Genomic DNA, 27,053 nt, shown 5'->3' with positions numbered 1-27,053 from the left:
GACTCTAGCGTTTTTCCTTCTCTGGCAAAAAAACTTATTTTCCACGGATTGTACATTTCCACTAAAGAAGGAAAACATTTTTTCTTGGTATTTACGCTTTTGTATTTATTTGGTTTTTTGGGCTGATAACTTTGCTTATTTTTTTTTAAACAGCAACACGCAGAGTACTACATTTATATGACGCGAGACGATGATTAAGGACACAAAAACTTTACCCAAAGATCGCTATGGACAAAGAAAGGAAAGACAAAAGTCGTATAATAGAAAATGATTAATGCCATACGTGAGTATTAAAAAGTAATGATAACAGAAAGAAGACTTTGCTATTTTTTGGAATAGGTAACATTTCGTATCTTCAGAAAGTGTTTAGCGTTGAATAACGAAAAGATTAGTCTGGATAAACCGGTAGCCTAGAAAGAAAAATTGCCATTTGTGTTAACTGACACAACCTCATGGGTTTCTAAGTTTGTTTTATAGCAGCAGGTGTCTTGACAACATCTTTCTTTTGAGTAGATTCCTACAACGATTGCTTACGTTTATGGTTGAGTTGTTTACAAACTGTAAAAGAACGCGGTTAGCCACAGCCCTCCTATACAACCGCCTCCCGCTCTCGGCTAGACAGTCAGTCGCCTAATCTGCGATCAGGCTCTATTTTAGTTTCGCGCGATACATACTGTGGAGTTGGCGAAATGAAAAACACCAGTTTTAGCAAGCGATGATATAAGGGTACATATGGGCGAAACTAAAAATGGGCCTGATTGCAGGTTATCATCAGTCGCCGAGAGAGGCTGAAACGTCGCCAGAGGTTTGGTCACAAATTGGCACGCAGGGGCCTACCTCATATAAATCCCACTCGAATTGTCTGTTGCAGACGTAAGCTCACGTGAGCCCAAATGTCCGCCTTTGTTATAATGGTCCCTATAGCAACGTATATTCCGGAATGTAATGAATTAAGACTGTACGTTGTGATTAATATTTATTCCTCTAAGGCCTTCTAACCTTTTTCTTACATCGCCTGATTGCTTCTGCTTCAATGTTTTTGTATATCTGATTACATGTGATTTATTACCAACGATTAAGTCCTTATACGGAGTACTGTCAATCATTGCAATCACTACACGGAACATGTCAACCACAACCGCACAAAAATGAAGGCAATGTTCTATGTTAGCAATATTCTTCCAGGCAAGGATCAGAACAGGGCACTGCATGCAGTTCTGAGCACTGATTTGCTGTTGGTGTTGGAGCCCTAGGTATTTCTTTCGGGGAAGACAAAGTCTTTTTTGCGTCTTCTATGGTATTAGGAAGAAGGAACCACGACGGATACAGCGACGAAAACGTCATTTCAGAATATAAGTTAGAGCTATTTTAAGTACTTCGTGATTATTTTATCTTCTTTATATAATACAGTATGGGCGAAGTGTCTTATAACTGGAATGGTACGGACGGATTTGAAGGAAAGAGTAAGACTTAGGAGGCTCAAAATAGTTTCTCCTTAATTTTTTCAAACAAATAAACATATTCTGTCCTTAGATACTGTTAGGGTAATCATATCAAGACGAAATTTGGCGAGGATATTCAGTACCCATCATAGATTTCTCACATTACATTTCCCTCCAAAATTACGTTACGATGGCAACGATATAAGCATTTCTATATATTTTTCTTTTTTAAATAAACTGGACGGTGATATCTTCCCATTTAGCATTACAAGATAATGTTAGAAATAATCTCTATAACATTTAAAATTCAACAAAATCTGTATTTCAGTTTCATACTTGTAAAACCAGGGAAAAACCTCAAACCCGGCGCGGCTTTTGTGTGTTTCACTCCTGAAATGACTATATTTAGAGATGCAAGAGATGCTCTTATGAGAGCAAACGACACGAAACTAACAGACGATGAAGAACTTCTTTTCCTGTACGAGTTGAATTCATTCACTGGAGATACGACAAATTTGATCTTGATAACTTGACAAACGCCAAATGCAAGAGTGTCACCACCAAACCACTACCGATTCAATGGCAGGCGAGTAAACACCGAACACCAGACACCATGTAAAACAACCACTTTATCCTAGTGTGACATCTCACATGTCCGCGCTCACAAACACTCCACTTTTGGCGGTTTTCGAGCTGTAGCGACCACTTTGAACTTCCATACACAAAAAAACCACTCCCTCGTCAATTTGCACTAATCACATGACTCTCAGTGTTGGTAGTCACAAAGAGCGAATTTCGCTTTTTCAAACACGATATGTACACTTTTCTCGACGTGTTGAATCTCCCTGAGAAGATCATATGTAAAAACCGTTTTTACGTTCACATCTGTGATGAAGCTCTCTGCATGGATTTAAGGCCTTTTTTGTTATCCCTGTAGATAAATATGGTACTTAGATTTGGATTGGCCGTCCCTCAAATCAGCATGATTGTGAACGAAATGTTCAGTTTAATCTTTCATAATCTTTGCCCAGGATGGTCAGTTACCGACTAATCTTAACCAGCCATGGCTATCACCAGCCGATCTAGTACCTTTTGCAGACGCGGTTCATCGAAATGTAGGTGCTAATGGGTATAAATATTTTCGAAATCTACACAATTCTAATGCTAGTGTACAGAAATTTAATTCCTTTGTTGAAGCTAGGAGGACCTCCTCGTGCCTATGAGTTTCTCAGGGTCAGTTCAAATGTCAAAATTTTCATGTGTTGAACCTAATGCAAATGAATGGAAAGCTAGCTACTGTTTTTGTCAGTTTGCATTAAATTAGGTCCAGCACAACAACAACAACAACAACAACTGGGCCTTGTACTCCTTAATCACACTTTGGTAGTATCCTCATCAAAAGCAAGCAAAAAAATAGTTCTGTTTCGTCATTGGTCATTGGTCGCTACGGAGTCACAGGGTACAGACAACGTGCTTGCTAACTTCTTGTCAGCCATGACCCAAATGAGTTCCACCATGCTGTCCATGGAAAAGGCAATGAAACGGTTAGCTGAAGAACCAGAAGACCATGCTACACCACCGAAAAGGAGAAGAAAACCTCCTGCAGCTAGTTCGATGAGCGATAGCGGAGATTCAGATCCTGAAAAGTCGGATTCCGAGGCACTCACTTGCCCGCCCAACGGCGACCCGCCAAAACGGGGAAGCTCCGCAGAGGACGCATTGCTCAATGAAATTGCTCAAGTTTTTGAGTCGGACCAGCAAACTGACCCGAAAGTCGCTCAGAAATTGGCAGATATCGTCAATAAGCGGTGGGGTTCTAAGTTGGAGGAAGTCAAATTAAAAGAAAAATTGGCGAAACACAATCGACCCGCTAATTGTGAGAAATTAACTGTGCTAAAGGTCAACCCCGAGATATGGAATAAGCTCGGGCTCAGGCTCGGGACCAGGAGCGCGTATTTACGCCTTGCAAACATGCAGAAAGTCGTTGTTAAAGTCGGTAGTGCCGTCGCCAAGTCGACCGCCACACTGCTGGCTATCCATGCAGATCCTGACAAGACCTCAGCGCCGGCTCTCACTGTGACATTGGGGATATTAGTTAAGTAAAACGCTGATGCTCTGGCATTGTTAGACCATGTAAATATTGAGCTGTCTTACTGTCGACGTGACGCTATCAAATCGCACCTAAATAACGAATATTCCTCGTTGTGTGGCTCTCACGTACCCATCACGGGCTTGTTATTTGGCGATGAGCTGCAATCTCAGCTTAACAATATCAAAGCGACTAATAGAATTGGCCATACGACTACCGCAAAGCTATCTTACCAAAACCATAGCGATGGCTGGAAGGGCAAATCTTCTCACTCTAGTGGAAAGCCTTTTTTAGGGAAGAGGGCCGGTCTTACCCGCCACAAAACAATTTCTACAAACCACAGGAAACCGAGAAGAAATCCAGTGAAATGCTCTGATATCCTGACAGTATCTTGAGCACAAAGTTCACTGCTTTAAAGCAGGGGGCTGAGAGAATATTATAATCAGTGGCAGGCCTTAACCTCAGACCCTGAGATATTGCAAATGATCTTAGGCCAGCCAATTGAATTTATCAGAGTAGCCCCCAGAGAGAAAATCCTTGATTTGGATGAACAGAATGTCATTGTTACTGAAATAGATACACTACTTGCTAAAGGTGTTATTAACCCAAGTTGTCACGAAGAAGGGGAATATATCTCTCCTATTTTCACCAGGGCCAAAAAGGATGGCTCTTTGAGAGTTATTTTAAATCTCAAGTGTTAAAATACTAGGTCGCTGGACATGGAAAAAACTGAGGCCTTGCGCTTAAACAAGGGTAACTTTGTTTTATGTCACTGTCTGAGTTGTCTCGCAGTGACTTGCAGTGGTGGATACACTCAGCAGGGTCACTGCAAAAACCTATGAACCCTCCCCAGTCAGAGATTACTTTATACACAGATGCAAGTACAGAAGGCTGGGGAGGAGTACTCAATAATGTAAAGATTGAGGGGCCCCTGACCCCTGAAGAGGCTTCTTATCACATTCATTATCTTGAAATGCTTGCAGTATTGTTTTCTCTCAAGGCATTTCATAAAGAGTTGTCAGTAAAGCATGTCCATATGCGAATAGATAATATGACTGCTGTGTCAGATTTAGGTAAAATGGGCACTAGCCATTCCAGAAAGAGAAATGATCTAACCCGTACGCTCTGGGCATGGTGCCTTGAAAGTTAACATGTGGTCAACCACAAATCATATCCCAGGAATAGAGAATACTCTAGCTGATGCAGAGTCCAGGAAATCTAGAAAAGAAACTGCGGCTCAGATTGACCTGTTTGCCTCTAGGCTTAAGTACCACTTGTCGCCTACCAACCTGATCCGGAAGCAATGGCTATTAATGCCTTTTCAATCTCTTGGAAACCTTACGTTTTTTATGCTTTTCCTCACTTTAGTATCACCCAGGCAAAAGTGTTACAGAAAATCCAAGCAGAGGAGGCCACAGGAATGTTAGTTGTGCCATGCTGGCCGACTCAACCCCGGTGGCCATTGGTAATGAGACTGCTGGTTCAGGAACCCCTTATAATTCCAAAAAAGAAACACACCTTATTTCTACCTCAACAGCCAGACTTGGTGCATCCACTACATCAGAAGCTCACCCTTTTGATATGCCACTTGTCCGGAAATCCCTTGAAGGCAGAAGCCTTTCGGAATCGGCTACCTCACTCATCCTGCAGTCCTGGAGACGGGGTACTCAACAAAAATATAAACCATTTATCGCTAAATGGGAACAGTACTGTAGTCAAAGAAAGATTAATCCTTTTTCAGCGACTCTAGAACATTGGACTAATCAGTTCCTGGCAGAACTGTACCAAACAGGGATTGGATATAGTGCCCTCAATACAGCCCGGTGCGCTTTATGTACTGTTTGTTTCACATCAGAGCATTATACTTTTGGACAGCATCCTTTAGTTTGTCGTTTCATCAAGGGAATTTTCGAATGCAGACCCTTTCTACCAAGGTATCAAGAAACTTGGGATGTGACGGTGGTATTAGACTACCTAGCAAAACTTGGGTCACCTGAGAAACTTAGTTTGAAGAACCTGACTTTGAAAGTGGTCATGTTGATGGCGCTGCTTTTGGGGACAGTGTCACCAGATTCTGCATACATTATCAATTGATTGTATGCAAATAAGTTTTGATAAGTGTGTGTTTTTCATTAACTTATTGTTGAAAACTTCGAGACCTGGTAAACATTTAGCTTACATTGAGTTTCAAGCCTATGCACCAGATGTTAGTCTTTGTATTGTAAAGCATCTTCAGCACTATCTGGATCGTAGAGATATTCTTCGAGGTGATGTCAAGCAGCTTTTTGTTAGTTACACTAAGCCTCACAAAGCTGTTTCCCCTGATACAGTAAGCAGATGGGTTAAGACTACATTGGCTGGCGCTGGAATTGACACTTCAAAGTATGGTGCCCACAGCACCAGGTCAGCCTCTACATCTGCAGCTAAAGGGAACAGCATTTCTATTACCACAATTATGTGCTGGGTGATCCCAGGAGTCCACCTCTACCAAGTTTTAGCACAAACCAGTGGAACACCGAGCGAATTTTTTGGCTGAACTTCTTAACGCTGGATGTGGTGACAACTAAGATAGTTTCGCTAAGAGAGCATGGTATTAAAGCAGATTCATATTGTTATAAATCATTGCTGTCCTATTTGTGTTCGCACTCACACTGCTTTAAAATCTCACGTGACTCCATAGCGACCAATGACCAATGACGAAACAGAATACCAAAATTAAACGAGGCTTACCTGTAAGGTGAAGTTTGATTTAAGTTCTGTGAGTCATTGGTCGGTAGCGAAGGAGTCATGCGCCCACCCGTGTGTTATTACCCTACCCGTGATCTTCACGGGCTCGTGCGCTTTCTCACACATGACTCCCTCACTCACGACCAATGACTCACAGAACCCAAATCAAACTTCACCGTACAGGTAAGCCTCGTTTAATTTTGGTATTTTCTCTCACATACAGACTAGTGGAATGTTCGAATGCAACCACCGTCAACATCTTTTATAAAAAAGAAAATCAGTAGTGAAGTTCTCAAGTTCTTTTATGCAGGACTTTAAAACCTGAGGGGAAAGAGATATGAAGGGAAAATTGGTGATTTATTTACATTTGACCAATATTTCGGGTACAACATATGCACAACAACCCCCCCAAAAAAAGAACAGCATGCGGACCGCCGAGGAAACAAATCATACTTCATTGCTTTATTAATAAAAGTCGCCATTTCACTGTTTTGAACTCTTAAAAAAATTAACTTGGATCAGTATGGGCCTTTGGCGGTTATTAGCAAGACCAGAAATCCTTTTAAGAAGTTCATACATAGCGACGCAATTTTTTTTCTTGTCGATAAAACACAATCAAAACAACAACGAAGCGGTTGAAGTAAAAACGTGTCTTTTCCCTTTTTAATTAAGTTTGATGTCTTTGATATCAAAACACTTCACATTGTTCTTGCAAATGATAATAAGAATTAGATTGAACGAAGACCCTGTAAGTGGCTTAGATTCAATGAAAATAACTCCACTATAAACAAAACAAACATAGCCGAGTTTGACGATGTGGAGGGCTTAAAAAGAGACCATAAAATTAGCTTTTCACAGCCGAAAAATGTTTTTGTACTGAAGAAAAATTTGGAGATACAGCACTTTTCACATTTACTTATTCGACAAGGAAAAATGATGATTTGCAAAAGAAATAAAGGAAGAAACAAACTCACGTTTTCCTGACAACGTCAAATTCAACGCTGGTAGGACGGCAAATGCAGACCGGAAAGAGCGTCAAATTCATGCGTAATTAGCTGTCACGCGGGTCACATAAAAATTGTTTGCCGTCCTCCCCCATCAGCCCTCTTGTTGCATAAGGTTTTTATTTATAAAGAGCAACAGGATAAAGATTAAAGAGCAGAAAAGAGCAGGAGAGAAGAGGCGACGAAATTTGAGAAATTTACGAGAAGAAAGTCTCAAGAGAAGCCGAGGAAGGAGAAGAAGAGAAAATTTCGATGAAGAACACCGCAAAGCTAAGAGAAATAGAGCGAGAGAGACTGAGCGAGAGACAAAACACTAATAGATCTTTTCACGGTTCTGACGCCATCTTGGTTAGGGGGCAAACGCGTTCGCGCCCATTGCTACTGCGCATTTTTTCGCGGATGTCACGCACACATCATGCATCCCAGACCACAAATGTAAATACGATGCTTAAGGCGCAAACATTTTTCACAAGAATGAAACGTGAAAGCGTGTGACATCATGGGATGGCTGTGGACCCACGTTTTCTCGGAAATGTCACGCAATGACGTGACAGTGCGAATAGACAATCGCTTTGAGAACTTCGCAGCGATTTTACTCGCTTGAATGCTAGGTGACCCCCATTTTTCTTTCCGTAGATCCCTTCCTTTCTTGATTTTGTCCATTTTAACAAAAAACAAAAAAAATCTGTACGTGAGAAGTTACAAATATTTCGCCTTTTATGTTCTCGTGCGACCGCAGTTTTCGTTCTTTGACTAATATGTATCGTTTTTCAAGGTCTATTTCATCACAGAAAAAGACATCAGCTGCAAAAGTTTATTTAGTTATATTAGTAATGTTGAACTAAGTATGTTTACCTGATCTAAATTTCACCAATGTAGCTTTGTTATTGCTGACAGTTGTAAGCTAAGATCGTCTTAAAATGACGCAAGCTTTTAAAAGTGCACCTCATGATCTCGAAAACAAGCACGGTGACCCCCTATTTTTTTTTTTTTTTTTCGCCTTTTTGGTAAAAGTAGACCATTACCTTTCTGCGTGACAAGTTTTAAAAAAATCTGTACGTGGAAACATTTTGGGCGCGAACTTCCTTAAATTACCGTGAATGCACGGGATTTTGGCTCAAACCTCTATAACTCCGCTGCAAAAGGGCAGATTTCAAAAATTTTAAAATACTTTTAGTCATTTTATCAATATCATTCACTTAAGCAAAGACAACGGCGACGGAAACGAGAACGTCACAGATGGGAAAAAAACAATAGCTTTTCACTTTTGTCCATTTCTTTGCCGTCGTCAGCAAAAAAGCAACGTGAAATGGCCCAGTTTGAGGTTTCATGAAGAACACCAGCACTTGAGGATAAATTTTCATCTTCTTCCCTAAATAAAGTGCCATTCCGACCAGTGTCATTTTTGAGGAACTACCACACCCTTGTCATATTAAAAAGGTTGAAATAGCCAATAAAGATTGAAATAACGCGAATTTATATTTTGAGATGACGTTCTCGATATCTTCGCCGCTGTCGTTGCTTAAGCTCCCTATTATGGCTTCAGAAACCGTGAAAAGGTCTGCTTACAACGGTTGGCTTTCAGGTAAACGTTTATTTCTTAATGCATTCCTCGCTGCCTCACATATTTTGTAAAACTTGCTAAAATAACGAAGAAGGCCTGAGATTCTGGCATATTTCAACAGTTAAATTTATAGGCTTTTTGTGTGAAATGGATTTCCAGTCGTAAGCTGCTTAATCTCCCTCGCAGCCGTTTTTAGTCTCGTCACGCAACGCTCCTCACCACAAACGGCCGTTTTTGGGGAAGAGCGTTGCGTGACGAGACTAAAAACGGCTGCGAGGGAGACTAGGCAAAAACGATGTTGATTACAATCTCCTGTGCTCTGATTGGTCACATAAGAAACAATGTCAGTGATCTCATTGGCGCAAAGACTACAAAGGGAAAGGAATGTTGTTCGAATGTGAGCAGCCGTTTGTGGAGAGGAGCGTTGCGTGAAGAGACTAAAAGCGGCTGCGAGGGAGATTATAAGCTGCTTTGTTTGACTGTGCAATTGCAGTCGAGTAAGCGAATTTACTACTCTTTAACAGCCCACTTTCGATGTATTAAAAGACATCATTTCGAGGCTCTGGGGAATCAACTCATACAAATCCTTATAGTTATTAACCAGAGCCTCGAGATGATGCCTTTTGCCAGGTTTAGGACTGAATTTTAATATATTGAAAGTGGGCTATTAGCTTAATTTTTCAAAGTTATTTAGTAAGATTTTTCTGTTTTTCTAAACTCAAGAGAGAGCGTGTAAAGATTATCAGTTAAACGGAAAATGTTTTGAAAGAGATTACTGTGGATCATGATGCAATTTTAGTTTTAGTTATTGATTAAAATTGTTGGTTATCGTTTGCAATGCTTGTTTGTTTACTGCTGACAGATGTGTTCGAAAAATTTTGAACTTTATGAGGAGGCAAAATTATCTCCATATGCACCATATTGCTTTCTGGAGTTAGAAACGGGAGCTCCGCTTTTAGGCTTGGCTAAATATATATATTATTTTTTTGCCCATCGAAGTCCGATGCGTAATTAATTATGCAAAACACAATCGCCTTTGTTTGTCGTCATGGAGAAAAGACAGGTGTTGACACACTTAAAACAATTTTTGAATATTCACAGATTCGTCTTGTTAACCAAATTTTGTGCAAATGTTCGTTAACTAAATTAAAACGTTTGTACCAGAACAATATTTTTGCGAATTTTTGTACTTAAGGTTATTTTTCTGAAAAGTCCTCGGTTTTTAAGCTTAATTTTTATTTACTGAAAGCTTATTTTATAACCTTTAAAATGAGATATTCTAAGCCACATTGCTATAAATAATTAAGTCCAGAAAAGTCAATTAGTCTCATAGGTCTTTGAGGACCCATGTTTTCAAACGAACGCAAAATAAATGTGATAAATAACCCGGGAGCATGGCTAAATCTATGTATTATAAGGGGATAGGGCAAACCTGACTGCTGCATAGGGAAAAAAGGCCAATTATCACTAAATTCTACTATCTAAATACTTAGCCTAAGTTTCTGTTAATTACCATTCATTTAAGAACCTGTTTAGGCTAAATTATAAAATGGAAGGTTCTTACTCGAGGGGCTTTACTGTATTTAAATGACGCGAGATGAAGATGAAAAGAAAGTTAGAAAAATCATCACAAAGTATTAAAACTAAACACCAAGCAACTTAAGCGGTAACAGGCAATCCTAAAAAAATCCAACTGAGCTTGCATTAGATTGAATGGAAATATTGTAAAGAAAGCTTGAGGTTGCAGGGGTTCACAAAAGCAGTCAAATCTCTTGTGATCCACGACAGCACACATGCCTGGCAATGTTGGTGATTGGCTGGGGCGTCACTGTCTCGCTTTTAATCTTTAACGTGGGTGTGTATAAAATATTGTATCACACAGGGGAACTTCAGGTAGATGTTGTTAACGATCAATAACAGCATCGTTACTCTCAAGTAAAGCATTAAATTCTCAACCCCGCGTTGTTTTATTGATGTATTTGATAGTAATAAAAACAATATGGGGGTACTATAGGGTAAATGCAAGGTTTGAATTTTATTTAAATATTCCTTTAAATAAACTGGCAGAAAAGGGACACATCCGTAATTCCCAACCAAATCGGCAAAAATCCCCCAAAGGCATGAAATGACAGACCACATCGCGAAATTGCCTCATAAACTGAATAGTAGAAATGTGCATAATTTAGTCGTAGGACCCCATAAAACACCTGCATTTTCTCAGTTCAATCAGTTTGGCAGAATGAAAAGCAACAACGACAACATGTCAATGAACGCGAACCTTACAGAGATTGCCGGGAATGAGTTATACGTAGAGTACTTCTGCTCTGAAAGTTTCACCAAAGGAATCCGCCACCACTTGATATTTCTCTCAACTTTTGTTGTTTTTCTGTGCATTTTTACATCCCTTGGAAACGTTTTAATACTAGTTGCCCTCCGGAAAGAGTGTACACTCGGTTCACCGTCCAAACTGTTGCTTCGCAGCTTGGCGACAAGCGATCTCTGTGTCGGTGTGCTTTCCAATCCTTTGGGTGCTATATATTGGTTATCTGCAATAAAAGAACGTTGGAGCGTTTGCTACTTTGCATTATCCACTGGTTTTTTCATCAACTATGCACTGTGTGGAGTGTCTTTATTGACCACGAGTGCCATAAGCGTAGACAGACTCCTGGCCTTGTCATTGGGAATGCGGTACAGGGAAACCGTAACTTTGAAACGTGTGTACGGAATAATATTTACTTTCTGGATTTTGGTTATGGTCTGTTCAGCTTTCTCCGTAAAGAGTTCTGAATTTGGAACAAGGTTTCTGCAAACAGTTTTTTCCATTTGTCTAGCCACTTCCACGTTCTCACATATTAGGATTTTCTTCAACCTCCGTAAACATCGCACTCGAGTTCAAAACAGGCGCTCTCGTCAAGATCCACCAAGCAGTTCTCTGCCAATTGAAGTCAGCATAGCAAAACACAAAAAGGCAGTGTCCAGTGTAATATGGATTCAGTTGGCGTTACTGATTTGTTATCTACCATATCCTACGATGATGGCGTTGTCTAGCACCATAAGTGAGCTGTCACAAACTCTTGTGCTATGCAGACAATATGGAGTGGTTTTCGCGTTCGTAAACTCTTTATTGAACCCACTTCTCTACTGCTGGAAGATTTCAGAAGTAAGACGAGCTGTAGTGACAGCATTGAAAAAATTCCGCTCTTCATCGAGTGATTAAGAAAGCAAAGTTAGTTCTTTGATTAACTGGGACGCCAAAAAAGCAATCTATTCATCACAGAACAATATAAGAATTACTAAACTGAAGGCGTTTATTACTGAGGGTCTTAGCAACAATGTCCTCAAAATACAACTTGCGTTGTCGTATTTATTTCTCATTCTCATTGAGAAACATGTCGAGCTCTTTTATGAACTGCTTAGCTAGTACGAACGGTTTTAAAGTAATTCGTCGTCAAAACCTTAAATTTAGTTGACTGTTTCAAGTTGTGATTTGCAGAGAAATGAAAGGGAGATGTCCCAAAATGAGTGCCGCTTGATTAATTTTCAATCTTACTCCTGTTTAAATTTGTAGTTATGGTTGTCTTTTCAAACTCCGTATCGTTGTCTTTTTTTAAACTAAGGTGGTTTTAAGTGAGTTGCAACTTGAAAGAATTGGGTAGTGTTTTTTCACACATTTATTTCTCAGTGCTGGTAAAGAGTCGGGGCTTGATAAAGAAATCGAGGGCAAAAGCAGGATCGACGAAAGTTTGCCGATAATAATCGGGGCTGGAATTGAGTTAACTTTTCGCCAGTCTTGATTTTGCCCATAATTTCGTTGTCCGTGATCGATTGACTGCCTCGGTGCCTTCGGGGATGTTTCTGTGAAGTGGCCAAAGATAGGTAAAGAGTTGCTCAAAACATCCGTGATATTAGCCCGTCGAAAACAGAGGAAGATGGCCATAAGAAGGACATCCTTTTTCCTTTGAACATTTATTATCATATATAATTATTTCAGGAAAAAAATATATATAATCGCCGGTTGATCGTGGACATCAGATCCTGAAATTTACAGTAATTGTTTTAAGATTGCGGCAGTACCGGTGTTTAATCTTTTTTGTCTTTTTTTCGGTTTTTGTAAGTAAATTTGCATAGATTGAAGAGTCTTTAGACACCTGCATGCTTAGTCATGCTATGATGATGTGGTAATTAGAAAGAGACAGTGAAATAAGTTTCGATTCTTAACTCGCTTCCTTTCCTTTAAAATTCGATAAGTAAACCGATAAAAGCTACCAAGCCTGATAGTAGTATTGATAAACGATAGAAGAATATTCCACCCACGAGGCTCCACTTCTGTCCTCAAACCTTGAGAAAAGGCTAACAACTTGTTAAACATGACTTACAGCAGGAAAAAACCTGCCGCATCTCAAGGAAGGGTCTTTCTCGGAGCCCTCAATATGACATGTCTGGGGTAAAACAATAACCAGCTATTACTTGTCAGAAATGGCGGGAAGTGATGATTGTTCAACCAACCAGATCCCTTGAAGCTGTAAAAGGAAATACTTCACTGAACTGGAAAAGATTTTGGCGAAAGTGGATAAATTCATCTTATTCGATGGTTTAACATATAATACGCGTGAATATTGCGAGTTGCGTAATATTTTTCCGAGCCCCGCAGGGGAAAGAAAAATACGAGCAATGAGAAAAATGTCCCTGACATACAACGGGAATGTATGTACAGTAATCGTATAAAATGCTTGAAACTTCGCTTAGTAGGTAAAACGCTGAAATAATTGTTAAACGTACTGTACGTTCTGAGCCTAAAACCAAAACAAGAACAGGCCCAGCTTTCTATGCTTGTAAAAAACGGAAGCTGCCGTAATTTCCCAACCGATCCGCGAAAGACTTAAGTATCAATCGTGTTTGTGATGAAAGCACCATGACTTATTATCCCTTTGCGATTTGCCTTACTGGATGTTACAGTAGTCCCAAGATCATTTTTGTAATGAATCGAAAATAGGGAGGAGTCTTGCTGACAGAAATCTGTAAAGTAAATCGGCAGTTCGATTACAGTGGTAAATAACAAAGGTCAATAAAATTGACATGTCAAGGGGGTTTTGGTTTTCTTAATTTAGCGCGAGTGGCCGTATTAACGGGGTAAAATGGTACAGGATTCTACAGTTTCGGATTTAAAATTGTGGCCGTTGGCCGTATTAACGGGTAACCGCATTAACGAGGATTCTGTATGAGAAAATGTATGGCCGTTTTGCCGGGCCAAAAAAAGGTGGCTGCAATAACGAGATGACCGTATTACAGAGGTGCATTTGGTGAGAGTGTTAAAAAAACACTTCCTTCAGGGCGCGTGCGAACGACATCTATGTAAACAGCACAAAAGCCAGCCAAATGTCCTTACTTGATTGAATAAACGAAATAACGAGTGACAAGCGATCACAAACCAAATTCTCTAAGGGCCTGTTAACATGGAGGTGGGGGACCCTGGGTAGGTGAGGTACCCCGTCTACCAGTAGTAAAAAAACACACACAAAAAAAATGAGCCTTCACATGCAATATTTATAGCCCCGGGGCGATGGGGTGAGGTTTCCAAATGCTTTGGCAGAATGTTCAAACTAAAGATAAATCACCCCAATCAGGCAGGGTCCCCTACCTTCAGCATTCACATGAAGAAAACTTACCCCACCTAAGCGGGCTACCCGGCCCGGCTGACCTGGCAACCCGCCTCGCTTAGATACCCCACCTCTCATGTGAACACAATCAAGAAAAAAAGAGAAATCGTAAGGAGAGATTGGTTATCCCACCAAGGTGGGGTACCTCACCTACCTGGGGTCACCCGTCTTTATGTGAACAGGCCCTAAATTCTCAGTCATTGCATCATGTTGAAAACAATTTCTTTCATCGAAAAACTCCCGTCCGTATTTGCTCTGTTCTTAACAGATCCTGACCGGGACACTACAGTATATTACCGTCTCGTATTTTGCGTGTTCTCTTAACCAAATATGGTAAAATGGCGTAACAGCGGAATAATGAATAACGAGAATCTCCAGAATGGACGATCAAAATCGCAAGGGGCAACCTTTCTGACTGTAATCAGGAGCCCATGAGTAATTAAATAGGCATGCAGGAGTAATCTATGCAAATGTACACACAAAAAAAGGCCCCCCTTCCCCCCCCCCCAAAAAAAAGATTTAACACATTTACTGCCGCACTCTTGAAAATATGACAAATTTTGCGATCTCATGTCTGCGACCGTCCGACGATTATGCATAATAACCAATTATTTGCTGAAATGATCGTATGATAATAACCAAGGAGATGTGCCAAATTTTACCATTTATCAGGACTTTTTCAGCGATATCACCGCAAAGGAGAGATTTTTTACGTTGCCAGAAGAAGAGCCTGCCAACATGAGAGGCAAAAACCAAAACTAAAACACTTGGAAGAGCACAAAGACTTCGCTGAATATTTTCAGAGTGGAAGGAGCAGCGTAACGAAGCGAGAAAGTTGGAGGATATTCCTCGTCATGAGCTACAGTGTAGATGCAGTTCTTTGCCGTTTGGCTGTCATACAGATCTCTTTGGACCGTCATGTAAAAAACTGTGGCAGAAACTAAAGTATTTTGCGAGATCGTGAATTTGCAAATTCAAGGCAACAACTTGAAGTGAGCACAGGGTTAGGGAAACCGAAAAAAGTGATCTCGTGCTTTAAGCCAAGCAGACAGACAATTCCTATGGAGTTTGTAGATAGTTTTAGACACTCGTCTTGTTCGTTAGTGTGAGTGTTAATTACCAATTGTACGATTCCCTAGTGTATTATGCATTATCTGATTTAGTGTTATAGAATTTCTAAGTGTTGTAATGTAGTCATTGCTTGTAGTCGTAATTTGAATTAATTAGTTAACTATATATAGATGTAAAAGTCGTGGGCGTTGGTTGATTACTGAAGTGGCACAAGGTTTGTTGACGAGCAGAAAAGCAACGGGTTGAAGAACGAAAGCCTGAGGCACTAAGAGCCATTAGCAGGAGCTGTCGGAAGAATCGATGACAAAACCCCTTTGTCAGTGGCGGTGAATGAGGAAAATTATTCAAAGAATTCAAGAAGCTTGAGAAAAACAAGAAGAAGAGAAAAGCCGAAGAAAGTGACGCGGGTGCAGTAAAGTTTGAAAGAAGAAATTGATTGCCAGAAGAGAAGGAAGCGCCGAGGTGGGAAAGAACTTGCTGAGGGTTTTTTCTGCGGGTTTGTTGAAAGACCGAATTGTTTGACTGTAATTATTAAAGTAAAGCAATTAGTATATTTAGTATTATCGTCAAGTTTTTTGTAAAGGAATAGATAGTTATTTAAGTAAGGTTAGTCCTATGTACCCTAATTAGTCTGTAATATTAAGCAAGTTTAGGTTTCTTTTTTTGTCCGTCTCAAATTAAAATCATTAATTTATACTTGTTTATAAGTTCATGCTTGTGTGTCATTGTCTTTCTTCGTTTTGTGAGCGAACCCACCATCACACCTGTCCAATTTGGAAATAATTGGATTAAAAAAATTCCTAGGACTGCCAAATTGGACTGGCCTCAGATTTTTCTCATCCAATTATTTCCGAATTGGGCAGCATGTAGTCCTATTACATATACAAATAATCACCCGAAGTCAATTGTTAACACAGCAGAATGTGGCGCCATTTTGTCTTTAATTTAAAATGCTATGATACCTTAAAAGTCAAACAATCTTTGCATTGCTTCAATCATTTTTATTAGAGTCTTAAATGACAACGCTCAGTGAGAGAAGTTGTTTGGCAATATTTTTGGCATCATTAATTAGTTGCCACAGCATCGTGACCACGCCCTAGAAGCCCTCATTTTTCAGGTTTCAGACGGACAACAGTAACTCTATAACGAAAAACAATTTGGCCCTAGACTTTCCTGGGCATAATCTTTATAGATATAATAATGTCAATAATGTCAAACGTTTTGTATACTGAAAATTATTTGACTAAAATGAGGCTTCCCAAGGTTAGCTTTCTTGGCTTTGTATTTCTTTTAGATTCATTGCACAGAAGCATCATCCATACTTGTGTTCAGAAAATTTCATGAAATTATCCTAAATACATTTTTAACTAGACATTTTAAGGTACTCGCGTTTTCATCAAAATTCATTTTGCGAGAAAAAAGGCCTTTTAAAATAGGTTAATTGGTCCGCAATTCTCTTTTCAACCTCTTAGCAAAGGAAGTTTGTCAAAATGCACCAGTATCACAAGCAACACTTTCTGCTTGTTGATTCTTGTTTTCCTTTTACTTTTTTAGTCCCATTAGGACCTTTCTCCTCTTTTTCCTTTCAGCATTTTCTTTGTACTCTGCACCACGAATGCAATCGAAGTCAAAGCACCTGGACCCTTGGCTCAGTGTATTTCCCCGGGTTGATTTCTAATGCCCAAGCAAGAGAAAAACAGTTCCAGCTCCAATGTTGAAGTGGCTGATGGCATCAAACAACCCAAATTCTAACATTTCCATTCCAGAATAATTAATCATTCAGGGAAGATTGCCCTTTTTTTTGCCAGGTACCACCAAAGGAAACACCACAGTTCACATTCCCTCTCCCCCCTCCCCCCCTGCCCATGAAAAATCACAAGGTGTATTTGGGTTTGGTACGCGACAGGTCATGTTTTTTTTAATTTCCATGTGAGAAGTCACATGAACAAGTTTCTTTCATTTCTTCCTCAGATCCACTCAAACACACTTCGTTTCCTTCTGCCTAAAACCTTCCCCATAGTAAATCTCGAGAACTTTGATGGTTTATTCATTTATGTATGTAGACTCATAAGCACGGTCAATTGAACGATAACAATACCAGTGTTTAACTTCCGAAACGGAAAAATTCTGATTCAACGTAGATAAAACGATAAAACTGTACGATTTTTACGGATATAAGAGAGGACACCGTTCTTCAATGCCGCCAACTCTTGCAAACGCTATCTTGTGTTTTTAAATCGCCCTAGTTTCCCAGGTGCAACTTACTACTGATTTGACATGCTCTTATAGGACGTTTCAGTGATGCATTGTAAACGAGGCGTATGTTGATAATCTAGTTTGCAAAATAATTGTATTTCGGGCTTGTGTTATGTCAATAGCTCCTCATTACAAAGACCAGAACATACGAACAATCCATCGAGGCTGATAACGTAGAATCATATGAACTGACACGTCAGGAAATAACCAGTATTCAAGACTGATATGTTTGAAATATTCCAAACTTGGGCAATATGAGAAATGTCTTTACTCTTATTAAAGAACTGTTAGGGGTTGAAAAGTTGATTACCTATCATTATAAATCATTTAATTAAAAAGATAACAATTCGAGGTGGTAACGTATTGGTGATCCAATCATCGCCTTGGGAAAATAATTTAGCTTGCCCAGCACAGAACTTAAATGCGCTGTGCTAAGCGATGACCGCACAAAAACTGCAAATGACAGAAAGTACAGACGGAAAGAGTTATTATTAAACAAAGTAAATGTCAAAAGGAGCTGCCAATCAAATCTGTTGATTGACGGCTTTCGGGCACTACAGTTGATAACGTTTTATCCTATTGCTTTAGTGGCTCACCCAGATCGGAAGTAATCGAAAAATATAACCAAAAGCAAACCAAAGGTACCACGCGATTGCCCGCCAAGGAAAATTGCCCGAACATTCCCGTCCCCAGAGGCTGTCTTGTCTCCCCACCTCCTCCTCGACAGTAGGGAGCTTAAGCACGCGCGTTTTTGAGACGCGGACGGCAACCGGAAGAGAGCGTTTCGCGTGCCAGGACAGTGGTGTCTCCCAGATTTTTGTACTAATCTTCTCTAATAGATAAACGATACTTTGAAATGTAAAAGTGGTTGTGTGAACACAAGTTAAAAGAGAAAACAGCTCACAGTCCTCCCTCACTGTGGTACTCCGGCACATTTCATTTCGTCAGACACCAGTAGACTAATATTACTTCTCGCTTGGCAATCTATCTTAAGCCTTTTCTAGATATACAAATGTGAAGAAGAGCCCTTCTTTTTCTCTTTGCACTTTTCTTCAAATTGCTTTAGAATGACGATTGCATCAGTTGCTCCTTTTCCTTTGCTTAATCCAAATTGCATGTTATCGGTGGTGATTAGCTGCCTCAGTCCCTGATCCGAGATTCCGACGCTCCATTACTTTTTGATACCTCGGTAGTTTCCACAGTTGAGTCGGTCTCCTTTTTCTTTATAAATTGGAACCTTCTCACTGTTTTCCCATTGTAATGGCATCTTTTCTTCCTCCCAGATCGTAGCTTCAGGAAATTTATCTCGAAACCAGAACCAGAGCACCCTTCCACTTTCATACTCTTTTAATTTGTCTTCACTTCTTCGATTGTCACGTTGAGTTTGTTGTACCTCAGGCAAACATTCGCTCTCACCTTCACATTCAAAAGGGTATTGAAGCATTGTCTCCATCTTTCTTTCCTTTCCCTTAATATGTCTTAATTTGCAATGTCCTTTTTTGCCTTCTTTTGTTTGAAGCCGGTCGTACAGCTGGTTACCTGCTTTACATCGTGAAATAGCTACTGCTTTCGTGGCTTCCCTTCTTGGCTGTCTTACATCCTTGTTTCTTGCTGTAATATTGTTATGTGGTGACTTTAACATACATGTTGATGCTGTGGATAAACCCGATGCAGAATCATTTGTGGACCTACTTGATTCTTTTGGACTAGCTCAACATGTCCACTTTGCAACTCATGTTGAAGGACATATACTGGATTTAGTCATAACCAGGAAAATGGACAGTATCATTCAAGACACACCAATTTTAGGCTCCTTTCTATCCGACCATGCGACTGTATTGTTTAACTTAAAAGGTTTTAAGTCAGAATCCTCTGCCAAGGAAACGTGGTTTCGGAAAATCAAATCGATTAATCTTCCCAAGTTTAAGAACGATCTTCGTAATTCAGAATTGTTACTAAACACTCCTAAACGTCTTGCTGATCTCGTTGGTTGTTTTGGCACTACTCTAAAATCCATCATTGACAGACATGCTCCTTGGCGGAAGAAAACCATGATTCAAAGAGCTCAAGCCCCATGGTTGTCCGATGAGATCAGATCTGTGAAACGTCTCCGGAGGATAGCTGAGCGCAACTGGAGGTCTACAAAGTCTGAATCTGACCGGAGATCTTTCAAACTTCTTCGGAATAAAGCTGTCTTTCTTATGAACAAGTCTCGTTGTGAATTCTATACAGATTTCATCAGCAACATCTCTGATAATCAACGTAAGCTTTTTGCTGCTACAAAGAAACTGTTAAATCAGTCAGCAGAATCGCCCTTTTTACAGCACGGCGACAAGTTAACTTTGGCTAACGACATGGGTTCGTTCTTCGTCAAGAAAATATCCGATCTTCGCGTTAGCCTTGATGCAATTCCGAACTCATGCAGTACTATCAGCCGCCATTCTTCTCAGTGTTCTTCTGCCTTTACTGCTTTTCTCCGTGTAGATATCGACTATTTAATGAAAGTTGTGCTTTGAACGCCAACAAAATTCTGTTTACTCGATCCTGTTCCTACGAACACCATGAAAGATTGCCCTGATGAGTTACTTCCGATATCAACAACCATGATAAACCTGTCGCTTGAATCTGGATTTTTCCCTGTTATTTGGAAAGATTCGCATGTCACACCACTGTTAAAGAAACAAGGCCTTGACTTTGTTTTTAAAAATTTTCGACCTATCAGCAATCTTTCCTTTGTTTCAAAATTGGCTGAAAGAGTGGCAGCTGATCAGATCCAGTCTTACTTAAATGAGAATGATCTTTTTCCTACATTGCAATCTGCCTATCGACAGCACCACAGTACAGAAACCGCCCTACTTAAAGTCAAGAATGACATTTTGATGAGCATGGAAGATAAGCATGTCACATTGCTTGTGCTTCTCGATTTAAGCGCCGCTTTTGATACTGTGGATCATCGGATTCTCTTAGATCGCCTTCAATTTGATTTTGGAATTTCAGGTTCTGCACTTAATTGGTTTGAATCGTACCTCTCTAATAGAACCCAGCGTATCTCTATCGATGGTGTTCTATCGAATACTTTTAATCTTAAATTTGGAGTTCCACAAGGTAGCTGTCTCGGGCCATTATTATTTTCTCTCTATGCTAGCAAGCTTTTTAAGATCGTCGAGTCACATCTTCCTAATCGCCATTGTTATGCAGATGACACACAACTGTATATCCCGTCTAGACCAGGAAATGATTTGGAGGAAACTGCTGCCTTAACTGCCATGGAATCATGTACTGCTGATATCAGTCAGTGGATGCACAAGGATAAGTTAAAACTGAATTCAGATAAGACAGAATGTCTTCTAATTGGAACGCGACAACAACTTTAGAAAGTCAGCAACATCAGTATGTTATTGGTTGGCGACTCCCAAATTGCTCCATCATGTGAAGTTCGAAACTTAGGAACCTGGTTTGACTCGAAAATGAGTATGCTAAGTCATATTAACAAAACTTGCTCATCTGCTTTTTATTATCTTTATAACATACGTAGAATTAGGAAATATTTAAGTCGTCCAACTACCGAATCATTAGTTCATGCTTTTATAACCAGTAGAGTAGATTATTGTAATAGCCTATTATATGGCCTCCCGAATTCACATATCATGAAACTCCAACGTATACAGAATGCCGCAGCTCGGCTGGTCATAGGAGCACCAAGATTCTGTCATGTTAGACCATTGCTTTTTAACCTTCATTGGCTCCCGATTAGTTACCGCATAAAGTTTAAGATTTTGCTTTTGACATTTAAGTGTTTATACGGTCTAGCTCCTAATTACCTGATTGATTTAATTTGCATCAAAAAGCAATCCAGATACTCCCTTAGGTCAAACGACTCTTTATTACTTGAGTTACCTAGCATTAAGACCCTTGGCGATCGTGCATTCCAGTCAGCTGCACCTTATCTTTGGAATGCATTACCTTCAACAATTCGCAACATAAAGACATTGGACACTTTTAAGACTGCTGTTAAAACTCATTTTTTTAATTTAGCTTTTAAATAGGTTTTTCTACTCATGTCTCATTTTTAATTTAACTTTTAAATAGGTATATGGTTGTAGTTTTTAATAGTTTCTTATGTTTTTAGTTCACGTGACGGTTTGACATAATTTTATTTTAAAATATTGTGAAGCGCAACTGAATATATTCATATAGAGGTCTGCGCTATATAAATGTAATTATTATTATTATTGTAATCACCTGATTTGTTCCATTCTTTTAATGCTTGTTTCTCTCCCTTGATTTTATCTTGCATGGTGTCATTCCACCACTAACTTTCCTCTCTCCTCTTTCACCTCCTCTAGTGTTACCACGCACTTAGCTTCTTCAGTTTGGGAATTCGTTTACTTGAAAGGCAGCGTAGAAGAGTGGTTAGGGTGCTGGATGAGGGATCCGGAGATCCCGGGTTCAAGTCCCCTTCTGACCACCAGCAGGAGTTGTTCTGAGTGTTCCCCGGCTCAAGTCCTCGGCTGTGCTTGCAAATAGCCAACTAGTTTGCCTCCTACCACTTGGAATTCTTAACTCTGTTGTGTTCATTTGTATTTAATTTGTTTCATTCATTTGAGGTCCACTTTAGATTGTGTGGGGGTGTTGTTTAACTGGAAACAACGTCGCTCATCTGTTCCGGAACTGGGTAACAATTGGGGGCCTGTCCGGGAGAAACATGATAAAATTTAAAGTGTATTTGCAATGGATTTTTGTGGTGGTCGGAGAAATTGAGCGAGGGAACGGCAGAAAAAAAAAACTTTCATTTGTTCGTAGCCCTATCTAACACGCACGATGGAGACCTATGATCTTCAGATGCAGTGATGACGTGAAGGAGAAATCTAGGAAAAGGCTTGTTTCGCTGATCGAAGAAAAGTTATAAGAGAAGTTGACGGAGCCATGACCCCATTTTCCTTCAGTTGGAGTCAGTGGACACCAAACCACAGTTTGGGAAGCCTGAGACACCATCAGAAAGGGTAAGGAAGAATTTGATGCAAGTAAACCATTGTTTTTTCAACCAAGTTATTTTAAAAGGGAGGTCAAAATACCTGGTCAAATTGAGGAACCGGGACAGAGGGACAAACTAAGCTTTGAGCGACGTTGTTTAAAGGAGCAAGGATGGCACAGACGGTTAGTGCGCGGCCTTGGTGCAAGAGGTCCTGAGTTCAATTCCTGGATCTCGCATCCTTGTTTCGACTTCTTTCCTTTCCGTGTAGTTAAGTAGCTTTAAATACCCGTAAAACGGAGCACTGATGGAGAGGGGAGAATAAAATGAGCGCACCGTCGACTTCAGGTTTGTCAGTTGAATTACTGTTACGAGTTATCGACGTTAAATATGGTTTCTTTACTTTACTTTTTTTTTTGTTGGTAAGATGTTGTAGTGATAGCTATTAATCCTGGGATGAGATTTAGAAGTTAACTTGAAGGACTTGACGATTTGACGTTTCCTAGACTAAGGCGTATCGTGAGGTCCCCCTATCAAAAGAAAAGTGCAACAGAGCTTTATCGACAGCTATTTACCTTAGTTCGGGAATCTCAAGAGAGTCCACACAGTGTTCTAATAAGAGCATTGGATACCAGACAGAGGATTCTGTTTGCTTCCCAAGAGGTGGAAACTCAGCTAAAAGTTGACTCTAAGTTGGGTCAGGAAATGTTCTTGCAAGCACGACTGCAAGGCAGAAAGATGGTCCCAAGGGAGACACATTCCTGGTTGAACTACAAGCAATCCCGTCAGACCTAGCCACGTTGAAGGCGTCAGTGGAGAAGAGTGAGCAGTGTACTCGGAACCGTGCAACAAGGGACGACTGATAGGAAGGCGACTGCATGGAAGAAAGATGGTCCCAAGGGGGACACATTCCTGGCTGAACTACAAGCAATCCCGTAAGACCTGCCCACGTTGAAGGCGTCAGTGGAGAGGAGTGAGCAGTGTACTCGGGCTTCACCAGGTTAACAGGGACTTTAAAAACGGTGACGACAAAATCGCGAAAGGGCTGGGGTGAGACCGAGGTTGCGGCGCGAATTTACAAATAGTTAAGCATAAGCTGAGTGACGGCAATGCGAAAGTACTTTCCGTTGTGCCTCTTATAACTCATTTTCGAGCGATATCTTCACTAAACGTTGTTAGAGACCAACTTCTACTCAGCCATTATGAAGGCCAGATAAACGACGAAGAATTCTTTTAGTTGTACGATGTAAACAAGTCGGGCATTCCACACTTGCCTTAAGATTTGTACGAGCGCTTTGACCTCGATGTCTTAGAAAACGATGAATGTTTGTTGGAATTTCGCTTTCTTACACACGACATTCCGCTCCTAGAAGACGTCCTTGGGATTCCCGACTAAATACGTTGCTACCAGAGAAGTGTTTGTTCTGGTTTGGAGGCTCTCTGCAATGTGCTTTAGCGGCTTGCCTATCCCTGTCGATATACCGACGTGAAAACAGGCTTTCAATGCCAGTTCCAACCATCACCGTTTATGATCGATTTTACATATGTCACGCACAACCATAGACTTCTACAGTGGAACCCCCAGATTCTAAATCCCAATGCAGTGAAAAGATATGCAGCTGCTGTCGAATCCGAAGGATACCCACTGATCAGCTGCTTTGGTTTCATAGATGGAACCGTAAGGCCTATCTGTAGACTAAGCAAAAATCAACAAGTGGTTTACAATGGACATAAACGAGTGCATGCCTTAAAATTTTAGTCAGTGGCACTCCCAAATGGCCTCATTGGAAACATTTATGGGCCAGGAGGTAAGTTTTTCTTATGACTTTTTTTGAAGTCAAGTGTCACGAAGATGCTTGAAAGTTGTTTCTAAATAAATTAAGTCATGTTGCACTCATTCACTCAACACATTCATTCATCGAATTATCTATTCCATCATTTTGAATTACATAGCGTCTGTATTCATTTTAGGCATAAAATTGGTTACAAACCATTTTACTGCATGCTTTTGTTTTCAGAGGGAAGACGTCATGACTTTGGGCTGTTTAGGGAGTATGGCCTTCTAGATGACTTGGAGAGATATTCTTACTCGAGTGCACGAGAACCGTTATGCCTATATGGAGACCCTGCACACCCATTGAGGTTGGACCTTCAGGCTCCATTCCGTGACGTTGCTCTGACCCCACAGATGCAACAGTTTAATGAAATCATTAGTACAATAAAAGTCTCAGTAGAGTGGCTGTTTGCTGTTATTTACAATGACGTCAAGTTCATTGACTTTAAAAAGGGTCTTAAGATTGGAATTTTAAGTGTTGGGAAGATGTATGTTGCGTGCATCCTACTAAAGAATGCCCTGACATGTTTCTATGGAAACATTACATCTATGTTGTTTAATTTGGATACCCTAGCCGTAAGAGGACCTAAGAGATTACGTTTCTTAGGACAGAGAAACACTTTTCAAAATAGGGCCAGGAATGTTGTATACTCCACGATCTGAAAGCCATATCGAGAAAGGTTCTTTCATGCTTGTTAACAGACTGAATAAATGTCATGTTCACATAAACGCAAACGGCATAAACTATAACTGTTGGCAGGCCCAGAAAAAAAAACTTTGACAAAAATATGCAAAACAATTGTTACCACTGTCTGAGGACAGGGATATTGTGATGTTTCATCAACCATTATCTCCAAAAGGAGTATTTTATGTTTTGTAAGATACATCAATGGACCAAACCAGTTGTGCCTAATTTTATTGGCAGAATAGAAACTCCCAAATGAAGCTGGAAGTATTGTCGGAACGGAAATAGGACGCAACGTGACAATTGCGTGACGAGACGGACTGATGTCACAAAAAACCGATTGAGACCGGTGGAGTGAAAACGCGGGGAAAGTAAAAAAGAAAAAAGGGCGAACGAGCTTGTCGAGACTTGCGATGAGAAAAAAATGTGTTGAAGAGTTACCCGGTGTGGAATAGTGTTAAGGAATCATTGCGACAGTATGAAAGAAATTACCCCAATGTAACTAAAATCTGGCCTTTTCACCTTTTTTTCGTTTTAAACTTTAATCTTATAACTTTTTTGGATTCAAACTTAAAACCACTATTTGGTTTTAGCAAGCTCCTTTAGTACAGGCAGAAGAGCTTGGCTCTGTTGCTGCTGCCGTTGCATGCATCATTCCTGCTTGCATTTAGCTAGCTTATTAGTTGAATCTGTTGCTGTTGTTGCTGTTGAAATGAGCTGACCATAGCCTGTTGGTTTTTGCTGCTGATTCAGGAATTGCTGCATTAATTCATTGTGCTGATTTTCATGAGATGCTTGAGCATCCCTCTTGATCTTGAAGTCTTCCTGGTGCAACGTCTCAACCTGTGCCGCTTTTTCCTTGAGGTAGGCAATGGTGCCCGTTCCTCATCTTCTTGGCCTATGTGCCATAGGCTTATCTCCCTCTCCTTTGTTCTTCTTTTTTTAGTTTCTCCAATCCTTTCAAGTGCCTTGTTTCTAACCTCTTCAGCTTGTTTCCTTTCATTTTCAGACTTCCTCTTCAGATGCTTTATACTTTTCAGCTATTTCTTCTACTGCAATGTCTGATGGACAATCTACTTCAATACCAGATGCCTTTATCTCTTTAGTCATTTTCCTTTTAAAGTTTCTAATGAGAAAAAGTTGAAGTCGGTCCCTAACTGACCTCCCAGTATCTGAAAACGTTTGACTAGTACAAGCATTTAGGGGAGTAGCAATTATTTTGTGTCAGTTTAATTCCTTGCCTTGCTTAAACCATTTATTGGCCAAGGTGAAATGCGGCCATCTCCGAGTTGCAATGTTATGCGCAGTATGAGATGCGCGGTGGAAAACAAGGAAATCACCTTAACAGAACTTTTTAATCCATGTTGTGAACTTTGAAGGAGCAAAAGAAAGCTAATTGGAAGAATAGTCTTGATAAAGTCATTCATGCGTACAATTTGCACTCTCCATGAGGCAACAGGGTTTTCTTCATATTTCCTATCGTTCGCTTGGTCACCAAGATAATCAATTGATATAATCTTTGGTATCAAGGATACTGCTTTTTCAAAGTACCAAGCATACGTCAAGGAGTGGCAAAAAGCAATGACGGAAGCATACAAGTTGGCTGCAAGTAGATCTCTGTCTTCTGGTGTCAAGGGAAGGAAGCAATATTATCACAAGGGTAACAGTCCAGTTCTTCAGCAAGTCAATATGGTCTTAGTACGAAATCTACGATAGAGAGGGGTTCTGGCAAGCTACGGTCCTATTGGAAGA

At 40.2% G+C, this 27,053-nt stretch overlaps 1 protein-coding gene and 1 pseudogene across 1 annotated transcript; both read left to right on the top strand.

Moving 5' to 3' along the window:
• The first annotated feature begins 2,936 nt into the window (after positions 1-2,936).
• Positions 2,937-6,067, top strand: LOC138025342 (uncharacterized; annotated as a pseudogene).
• Positions 6,068-10,847: 4,780 nt separating this feature from the next.
• Positions 10,848-14,117, top strand: LOC138026570 (sphingosine 1-phosphate receptor 2-like). The gene has a single exon (XM_068873967.1). The coding sequence runs from the start codon at positions 10,952-10,954 to the stop codon at positions 12,041-12,043; it is 1,092 nt and encodes a 363-aa protein (XP_068730068.1). The 5' UTR covers positions 10,848-10,951; the 3' UTR covers positions 12,044-14,117.
• Positions 14,118-27,053: the final 12,936 nt, after the last annotated feature.

This window comes from Montipora capricornis, chromosome 12 (genome assembly GCF_036669925.1).
Source record: "Montipora capricornis isolate CH-2021 chromosome 12, ASM3666992v2, whole genome shotgun sequence".
Lineage (NCBI taxonomy): Eukaryota > Metazoa > Cnidaria > Anthozoa > Scleractinia > Acroporidae > Montipora > Montipora capricornis.
Note: the sequence above shows the minus strand (reverse complement) of the source record. Positions and strands in the feature narration are given on the sequence as shown.